General features: G+C 40.7%; 1 protein-coding gene across 1 annotated transcript in view; it reads right to left on the bottom strand.

Annotated features, from left to right (window-relative positions):
* KIAA0319 (KIAA0319 ortholog) overlaps positions 1–10,783 on the bottom strand; it is a 110,054-nt gene that overhangs the window by 47,166 nt on the left and 52,105 nt on the right. Inside the window, 3 exon segments of the mRNA XM_023738345.1 lie at positions 2,353–2,473; positions 2,475–2,502; positions 3,794–3,926. Coding sequence (XP_023594113.1) covers positions 2,353–2,473; positions 2,475–2,502; positions 3,794–3,926 — 282 coding nt within the window.

Here is a 10,783-nt window from a genome sequence, read left to right as displayed (position 1 = left end):
AAAAGAGAACATACAGACTGGGAAAAAAAAATTTGGCTACAACATATATGACAAGAGTCTAATCTCTAAAATCTATAGAAAACTTCAACAACTCAACAAAAAAAAGACAAACAATCCAGTTAAAAAATGGACAAATGATATGAACAGACACTTCACCAAAGAAGACATTCAGGTAGCTAACAGACTTAAGAGGAAATGGTTGCGATCATTAGCCACTGGAGAAATGCAAATCAAAACTATAATGAGATACCATCTCACCTCGACATTACTGGCACTAAAAAACAGAAAATAACAAATGCTGAAGAAGTTGCAGGGAGATTGGAACTCTGTTATTCACTGCTGGTGGGACTGTAAAATGGTACAAGTACTATGGAAAACCATATGATGCCTCCTGGAAAAGCTAGAAATAGAAATAGCGTATGATCAGCAATCCCACTCCTAGGAATATATCCTAAAGAAATAAGAGCCATCACACGAATAAACATATGCACACTCATGTGCACCGTAGCATTATTCACAATAGCAAAAAGATGGAAACAACCTAAGTGCCTATCAACAAAGGAATGGGTAAACAAATTGTGGTACATATACACAATGGAATACTACCAAAGGATAAAGAAAAATGATGAATTCGAGAAACATCTCACAACATGAATGAACTGGGAGGGTATTATGCTGAACGAAATAAGTCAATCACAAGAGGACAAATACTGCATGAGACCGCTATTATAAAAAACCGAGAAAAGGTTTACACGCTGAGGGAGGGGAGGGATGGGGGAGCGGAATCACTAACTAGAGAGTAGACAAGTGTTAACTTTGGTGAAGGGAAAGACAACACACGATATAGGGGAAGTCAGCAAAACTTGACCAAGGCAGTCATAAAAACTTCCTAGACACATCCAAACACCCTGAGGGACTGAGTTACTGGGACTGAGGGCTGGGGACCATGGTTTTGGGGGACATCTAAGTCAACTGGCATAACATAGTTCATAAAGAAAATGTTCTACATCTTACTTTGGTGAGTAGTGTTTGGGGTCTCAAAAGCTTGGGAGCAGCAATCTAAAATACATCTATTGGTTCTATAACTTTCAGAGCAAAGGAGAATGAAGAAAACCAAACACACAAGGAAAATATTACTCCAAAGGACCACATGAACCACAGACCCCACCAGCCTTAGCCTAGAAGAACCAGATGGTGCCTGGCTACCACCACTCACTGCTCTGACAGGGATCACAATAGAGGGTCTCGGACAGAGTGGGAAAAAATGTAGAACAAATTCAAATTCACACACACACACACACACACACACACACACACGAAGACCAGCCTTACTGGTCTGACAAAGACTGGAGGAACCCCAGAGACGATGGCCCCCATACACCAGGCTGAGAATTGAAGCCACTCTCGAAGGTTAGACAGGCCTATAAAATAAACAATAACACATGTGAGGAACATGCTTCTTAGTTTAATCAAGTATATGAGACAAACACAAAGCAAAAAAAAACCGAGAAGGCAGGAAGGGACAGGAATACTGGAGGAATGGACATGGGAAACCTGGGTGGAAAGGGAAAGGGGGAGAGTGCTGACACGATGTGGGGATTGCAACCAATGTCACCAAACTGTATAGATTTTTGAATGAGAAACTTTCACCTAAAGCACAATAAATTTTTAAAAATAAATTAATGCTAGAATTTTGACTTAGATCTTCCAACCACATTTTCTCTTATACTCTTTTGAGAAAATGAAATTTAAAAATCAGTTAAACTGAAATGTCAAGCCAATACCAGTCAAAACAAATACTAAATATTAACATACTATACAATATTAACATATTTGTGTTTGTTTCTTCAGCTAATATCAAGTTGTATCCATTGTTAGCATATTCACTAGCAAGTAAGTCTGTTTTTCCAATGTGGAATTTGTTTAAATTCTTGAAAACAAACTTCTAAAATCCATTAAATCGTTAATAAAAAAGAAACAGTATGGAACTGGAAAACATCTCTGCTCTTGGATTTCCAAGGAGGAGAGAAAGTAAAATGTACTGCTGTCATTTGGATATGGGTATTTAACTGCCAGTAGCCAGAGAAGGAGAGTGAAACCTTTAGAAGATATAGTCCACACACAAAAGGAAATGCTGTTTCCTCCCAGAGAGAGGGTGGAAAACAGCCAATATGGGCAAAAGATTGGCTCGGAATCTGCCGTGAACAAATACGCAAACACCAACATCTCTGAGTAACCCCGGCCTGCATTAGGTTCCCAGGAGACTGAAAAGCAGAAAGGGCCCAGGCCCCTCAGCTGTCAGATCTGCACACCCACTGTGTCAGGCTGGGAGCCCAGAGCCTCTGGACTCACCCTTCTTCACAGCTGCGGTGAGGGTGCATGTGCTGCTCAGCCCCTGCTGGTCTTGCACTGTTAAACGGAAGTGGTAGGTATCCACATGAAGACCAGTTACAGAGGTTATAGCTTTGTCCATTATCTTCCATCTGCACTGCACTGGGGCCTCTATAAAACATGAAAGGGAGTAACAAAAGGGGGCAGCCATGGGATCTGGTTATGGCAAGCATGTTATTTGTGTTCTTATAGACACTTAACTTTTCCAGCTATAACATATACCACCTAGAGAATTCTAAGATAACTAACTTTTGCTTCGTTTGTGTCCATTTTAAGAGTCATAAGACTATTCTCAGACAGAGCCTGCTGGGTTCCTGGGAAGAGGTTTTTTTGTTTCTGTTTTTAAATTAAGCTTCCAATGAAATTATCTATTCTTGGAGAATGGAGACCTAGAAATTACTCCCATTTCTTCTTCAAATAAAATTAGGATAAATCCTGCACTGTCCAGTATGGTAGCCAACAATCACATGGGGCTATTGAGCACTTGAAATGTGGCTAGTCCATGCTGAGCTGTGCTGTAAGACTTAGTATGAAAAAAGAATGTAAAATATATCATTCATAATTTTTATATTGATTGCATGCTGAAATTCTAATATTTTTGATATAAATATGTACTGGGTACACATGGGTCACCATGAGTCAGAACTGACTCGACAGCAATGGGCTTGGTTTTTTGGGGGTCTTGGGTTGCATAAAATATATTACCAAAAAAAAATTTTTTTAATTAAGATAAATCATCATCTAATGAGCCTGATAATCAGTCTCCTAAGAGAGGAATTACAGTGTAGTCATTAAGACGTGGACTCTGTAGTCAGATAGGCCTAGGTTTGAGACCCAGCTCTCTTTCACTTACGATCCAGGAAACCTTAGACCATGTAATCTCACTGACCTCTTCAAGCCTTAGTTTCTTCAGCTTTAAAATGGGAATAATATTATTACCCACCTCTTAAGAACTGCTACAGGAGTCTACGAGATTAGCATGTAAAGCATGCTTACTGAGAAATCTCTCAGTGAATGTTAGATAATATAGGTGCTCCCTTAACTCTGCACTTGTGTTGTCTACCAGTCACTACAGGATGGTCTGAGTGTGTCCAGAGGGCCTCACAAGGACCACACACAGGTTTGCCTGTACCTCTTCTATCAGGAAGCTCACCTCACACCAAGACTTTTTTGTCACCTGCCCTCGGCTCCACCTCCCTCCACTGTCAATGAGTGTCCCCTTGTCCATTCACACTTGATAGGTTCTTCAATCAATAATTCCCCACCACTTCTCGAAATGTGCTTAAATCCTGTCTTCTCCATAAACTCAAATTGACTCTTCACTTTAGACTCTTCAAAGAAGAGTTTAGAGTAGTATAATACCAAGGGTGTGAACCTCGTGGGTAAGTGGTGAGATGGGTACCTAATAGTATCCCAGTGGTAGGAAACAATGTTGTGGTCATCTGTGCTCCTGCTTCCATCCAGGGTTGTGCTTTCCAATGGAAAGATAAGCTCCTTATCGGGGCCAGCCACAGCCACCGGGGGCCTGTTGTTTTCTAGAATTATAGAAAACACTATGAAAATTTATCTCTTTGCATTAAGTGTCCAATCCCCTGATTCCTTCTTTAAATAATTTTATTGTGATTTAGGTGAAAGCTTACAGCACAAGTTAGTTTCTCATTCAAAAATTTTTATACAAATTGTTTTGTAACATTGGTTGCAATCCCCACAATGTGACAGCACTCTCCCCCTTTCTACCTCAGTTTCCTCGAGTCCATTCGTCCAGTTTTCCTATCCCTTCCTGTCTTCTTATCTTGCTTTTTGGTTTCGTATATTTGATTGAATTAAGAAGCATGTTCCTCACTTGTGTTATTGTTTATTTTATAGGCCTGTCTAATCTTTGGCTGAAAAGCAGGCTTCGGGAGTGGCTTCAGTTCTGAGTTAGCAGAGTGTCCGCAGGCCATAGTCTCCAGGGTTCCTCCAGTCTCTGTCAGACCAGTAAGTGTTTTTTTGTGACTCTGACTTTTGTTCTACATTTTTCTTCTGCTCTGTCTAGGACTCTTTATTGTGGTCTGTGTCAGAGCAGTAGGTGGTGGTAGCTAGGCACCATCTAGTTCTTCTGGGCTTAGCCTGGTAGAGGCTGTGGTTCATGTGGTCCATTAGTCCTTTGGGCTAATATTTCCTAGTGTCTTTGGTTTCCTTCATTCTCCTTTGCCCTGGATGGGATGGGACCAATAGATGTATTTTAGATGGCCATGTGCAAGCTTTTAAGACCCCAGACACTACTCACCAAAGTAGGATGTAGAACATTTTCTTTATGAACTATGTTATGCCAATTGACTTAGATGTTCCAGGATACTATGGTCTCCAGCCCTCAGTCCCAGTAACTCGGTCCCTCAGGGTGTTTGGATGTGTCTAGGAAGCTTCTATGACTTTGCCTTTGCGAAGTTGTGCTGACTTCCCCTATATTGTGTGTTCTTGCCCTTCACTGAAGCTGATACTTGTCTACTATCTACTTAGTGATTTCCCCTCTCCACTTCACCCCACCCTTGTAACCATCAAAGATGGTCTTTCTCTGTGTGTAAACATTTTCTTGAATTTTTATAATAATGGTATCATACAATATTTGCCCTTTTGTGATTAATTTATTTCACTCAACATAATGCTTCCCAATTCACCCATATTGTGAGATGTTTCGCAGATTCATCATTGTTCTTTATCCTTGCATAGTATTCCGTTGTATGTATGTACCATAATTTGTTTATCCATTCATCTGTTGATGGGCACTTAGGTTGTTTCCATCTTCTTGCTATTACGAATGGTGCTGCAATGAACATGGGTGTTCATATGTCTATTCGTGTGATGGCTTATTTCTCTAGGATATATTCCTAGGAGTGGGATTACTGGACCATATGGGATTTCTATTTCTAGCTTTTTGAGGAGGCACCATATCGTTTTCCATAGTGCGTGTACCATTTTACACTCCGACCAGCAGTGTATAAGAGTTCCAATCTTCCTGCAACCTCTCCAACATTTATTGTTTCCTGTTTTTTTGATTAGTGCCAGTATTGTCAGGTGAGATGGTATCTCATTGTAGTTTGGATTTGCATTTCTCCAGTGGCTAATGACCCTGAGCATTTCTTCATCTGTCTGCTAGCACCCTGAATGTCTTCTTTGGTGAAGTGTCTATTCATATTCTTTGCCCATGTTTTGATTGGATTATTTGTTTTTTTGTTGTTGAGGTGTTGAAATATTTTGCAGATTTTAGAGATTAGACTCTTGTCGGATATGTCATAGCCAAAAAATTTTTCCCAGTCTGTAGGTTCTCTTTTTACTCTTTTTGTGAAGTCTTTTGATGTGCATAAGCGTTTAATTTTTAGGAGCTCCCAGTTACCTAGTTTATCTTCTGGTGTTTGTGCATTGTTAGTTATGGTTTATATTCTATTTATGCCATGTATTAGGGCCCCTAGTGTTGTCTCTATTTTTTCTTCCATAATCTTTATCATTTTAGGTTTTATATTTAGGTCTTTGATTCATTTTGAGTTAGTTTTTAAGTACAGTGTGAAGTATGAATCCTGTTACTTTTTTTTATAGATGGACATCCAGTTATGCCAGCACCATTTGTTAAGAGAATGTCTTTCCCCCCAAATGGCCCTTGTCAAATATCACTTGCCTATAGATTGATGGATTTATGTCTGGGTTCTAGATTCTGTTCCATTGGTCTCTACGTCTGTTGTACCAGTACCAGGCTGTTCTGACTACTGTAGCTGTATAGTACCAAAAAAAAAACCCACTGTCATCGAGTTGATTCCAACTCATAGTGACCCTATAGGACAGGGTAGAACTGCCCCATAGAGTTTCTGAGGAGTGTCTGGTGGATTTGCACTGCCGACCTTTCGGTTAGCAGCCATCGCACTTAACCACTACGCCACCAGGGTTTAGCTGTATAGTAGGTTCTGAGATCTAGGAGTGTGAGGCCTCCCACTTTCTTCTTTAATAATGTTTTACTTATCTGGGACCTCTTTGGATCCGGACTGCACTGTATCTACAGATCGCTTTGGGTAGAACTGACATTTTCACAAAGTTTAGTCTACCTATCCATGAGCACAGTATGATTTCCTGATTTCCTTTTCAAATCCCCTAATTTCTTGAGTTAAGCAAATTACTCATATTCAGCCCAGGCAGCTGCTAGACCTTGCAGTATCCTATGGGGATCTCGGAATGAAACACTTTAGTCTCCTAGCTGACCCAGGAATTGAACATTCTGAATTTGAGATGGGGATTACAGACAGTAAAAAATGACTTTTCTCCAAAATATACATCTTTGGTTTCTTTAAAAGAACTTCAAAAGTCATGGAGTCCAGCGAAAGAGAAAGGAAAAAAGGGAGGAGGAAGGAGGGACAAATGGTAGGGGAGGCAAAGGGGCAAACATGGGGGGGTGTGAGAGAGGAAGGGGAAAGTGGGATGTGAAAGAGGTGGGGAAGGGAAAGGGAGGAGAGGGAGGGAGGGAAGAAATAAATAAGTTAGTTAATTGACATCCGTGTGAAGAGACCTGCATTGTCAAGCAGGGCTTACTTCCTTTCTGTCTTTGCAGCCCCAGTGTCTAACACCAAAAACCAAAAAAACCCATTGCCGTTGAGTTGATTCTGACTCATGGTGACCCTGTGCGTTACAGAGTAGAACTTCTCCATAGGGTTTTCTTGGCTGTAATCTTTATGGAAGCAGATCACCAGGCCTTTCTTCTGAGGTACCCCTGGTGAGTTTGAAGTGCAAACCTTTACGTAGTAGTCAAGTGTAAACCATTTGTGCCACCCAATGACCTATCTAACACAGTGCCTCATAAATAATAAATGCTTAAAACCATTTTTGCTAAATGTTGAATAAAAGTAAAAGATATAAGGTATCACTGATACTGTATTGACATAAATAGATAAAATTTCTGTTAAAAAAAAAGTCATTAGTCAAAAACTGAGACAAAATTTACCCAAGTCTGGACCACAATCACAACCTCACTGTTCTATTCAATATAGTCCAGTAGCTTCCATTACCCTTTGGATGAAGATTTACGTGAGCGTACATTTGCAAAACCCTTCATGATCTTGCCCCTGCCTCTCTCTCCAGGTCATCTCTCATCATTCCAACTCCTGCCCCCATACTCCCACATCTTCTCCTTTTTTTCTCTCCAGCCACAATATATTTCTTCTTTATTTTTTAAAACATTCAAATATAATTACATTTGAGAAATGAAAAAAGATAGGTAGCATAACAACAAATTTCAGTTACTTGCATAGTGGTATATTCCTTTTTAGTCCTTGAACATGTCAGACTCTCTTTCAATCTGTGGCGTTTGTGCATTCAGTTCTCACTGCCTAAAAACTCTTCTTTCCGCCCTCTACTCCCCACGCTCCATCTTCTTCACCTGCTACTCATGCTTCAACCCTCAGCTCATGCAAAAGCCCTTTCCAGATGCCTCACGCCCGGGAGGTTCCCTTTCTGTAGCTCCCATACTACCCTGTCCTTCCCCTAGAATAGCACTGAATAGCACTGCTCATGTTTGTTCTTGTTGTTTTTTACAGAGATAAGTTTACTAATGGTTACCAGGGGTGGGAGAGGAGGGAAAGGGAAAGTCATTGCTGAGCTTACATTAAGGGTGTTGAAAAAATTTCGAAATGGGTAATGGTGATGGTTGAACAACATAATGAACATAACTAATGTCACTGAACAGTATATGTTAAAAAAATGTTAAAATTGTAATATTTTGTTACATACTTTATCACAGTAAAAAAAAATCTTTGCTTGAGTTAAACTTAGTTCACGGAACAATGGTGAGACTGATTCTGACTTAAGTTATTCTTATTTACCAATCAAGACTCTAGGGCTCATAACAGTGAAGTCACTTGTCCAAGGCCAAAGAGTGGTTAAGAAGTAGAATAACGAGGACTTCTGGGCAACATGGCACTCTGGGCAGAAGCACCACACTGTCCCTGCACAGCAAAGATCTGAAAAACTAAGCCAAACAGAGAAAGCAGCAATCCTGAAACCCTAAGCATCAAATGAAGAGATAAAGAACTCAGCCAAGCACCAAATGGAATAAGAAACTGGCAGAGAACAGAGAGTGAGGAGATATACCTGCAGAGGTCCCCTATCAGCTAATGCAGCACAGATCCGCCATCTTGGACTCCTATCAGAGACCACCAAATAGGGGTATGAGAAAGCAGCTTCACGGAGCTTCCAGCAGGAGACAGAACAACCAGTAAACAGCGATATATGCTTTCTCACCCCCTACCCTTCTTCACCCCCACTCAGCCTCCTCTGCTTCCCGCAGCCAGAGTCTCTTGGCTGGGAAGCACTGGCTGCTTGGATTCCACCCACTCACACTGGCCAGCTCCCTGAGTGCCATTTGTTGGCTGCTAGTGTTGCTTTTTTCCACATCTTTTGATTTCTTCCTTACCTCTCACCACCTTCCCCACGTTTCTCTCAAATACCTGGCTCTGTGTGTCATCTTTGCTTCTTCCTGAAAGGCTGTGAAACGCCAATCGAACGTGAAACTACTTCCCGGTCCATGCTGCCATGCTGGTGGGATCCCGGGGCTTTTTTTTTTTTTTCCTGTTTGTTTGTTTTGAATTGTCCGTTTGCTTTCTTTTTCTTTTCTCAAATTCGGAGACCGTTCTAGCCAGGTAGTGCTGTGCGGCTTGGGACCCACACCTCAAGTTTGTGCAGACGTGCAGAGGGATCCCTGAGCGCATTTCTTTTTTTGTGTTATTCTGGAGGTTTTTCTTGCTCTTTGTATTTTTTAATTTGTTTGTTTTGTTTTCTTTTCCCTCTTTTTCCCTTTTTGTCTTTCTTCATTACTCAGTTTCTCGTCTCTCTATACCTTCCTACTCTTCCCGTCCCCTGAATACCTGGCGCTGAGTGACACCTCTACGCCTTCTAGCCAGGGTGTACTTGAACATCAGAGAGCAACTTCCCTAGACCCCGTAGCTGCACCAGTGGGATCCCTGGGAGCATTGTTTTTTTCTTTCTAATTTTTATTTATTCATTTTTTTCTTTTCTTTGTTTTCTTCTTCTTCTCTTTTTTTCTCTCGATTTCATAGTCTCTCATCTCTCCACTCAAATGGTAAGCTCCCCTAGCAATATTTTTTGTTTGTTTGTATGTTTTTAGCTCCTGTTCCTCTCTCCTCTCTCCCATACCCATCTTAGCTCCACACATCACAATCTACCCCCTCCATCTGCCCTACCTGCACCGTGTGCTTAACATAACACCACCAAACAGCACAGGCACAGCCTACTGGAACCTGCCCTGCACTGATTACCAGCCCGCCCTGGTGGCCATAGTAAGTGCCACAAACAACCCATCCCAGCAACTCCTCTTCAGCTAGACCTGCCCTGCTGTACCATATCTGAGTGACTGACCCTGCCAATAGGAGAAAGAGGCAAAAAGTATTCTGCCCATAGACAAGCAAACAACAAAGAACACACAGCCCGCCTGCTCAGACATAGCCAAATAAAACAAAAAAAGGACAAAACAAACAAATCTACAATCAATAAATGAGGAAAATAACTACTGAATGCCCTGAAGACAGAAGACAATATCAAAACATTTCCCAAAACAGGACAGGATAGTTCCAGTAGGTATCCAAAATAAAACACCAGATGACTTTCCAGTAGAAGAAAAGGCACTTGAACTACCTGATAGGGAATTCAAATCTCTAATACTCAGAATTATCCAAGAGTTGAAGTAAAAAGCAGACAAAAATGAGGAAAAAATAGACAAATTAATGGAAAAGGCAGACAAATTAATGGAAAATACAGACCAAAAAAATGGAAGAATTCAGAAAAATAATGCAGGAACAAAATTCCACAATAAATTCACAACTGGAAATCATACAAAAACAACAATTAGAAATCCAAAAGATAAACAACAAGATTTCAGTAAATGGACAGTGTCATAGAAGGGTTGAGGAGCAGATTTGAAACGGTGGAAGACAGGATCAGTGAAATTAAAGACAAACACTTGGATACAACTCTGAGGAAAACTCAGAAAAATGAAGGAAGAAAAATGAAGAGACCCTGAGAATTATGTGGGATACAATCAAAAGCAAAAATTTTTGACTGATTGGCATTCCAGAACAGGGGGAGGAAACAGAAAACATAGAGAGGATCACTGAAGAACTGCTGACAGAAAACTTCCCCCATATCATGAAAGATGAAAAGCTGGCCAACCAAGAAGCTCAAACAACCCCATACAGGATATACCCCAAAAGAAAATCACCAAGGCATATCATAATCACACTTGCCAAAACCAAAGACAAACAAGGAATCCTGAGAGCAGCTCGAGAAAAACAAGAAGTCACATACAGAGGAGAAACAATAAGACTAAGCTCAGATTATTTGGCAGAAACCATGCAGGCAA

Source organism: Trichechus manatus, unplaced genomic scaffold, assembly GCF_000243295.1.
Source record: "Trichechus manatus latirostris isolate Lorelei unplaced genomic scaffold, TriManLat1.0 scaffold00115, whole genome shotgun sequence".
Taxonomy (NCBI): domain Eukaryota; kingdom Metazoa; phylum Chordata; class Mammalia; order Sirenia; family Trichechidae; genus Trichechus; species Trichechus manatus.
This window is presented reverse-complemented; position numbering and strand designations above follow the sequence as displayed.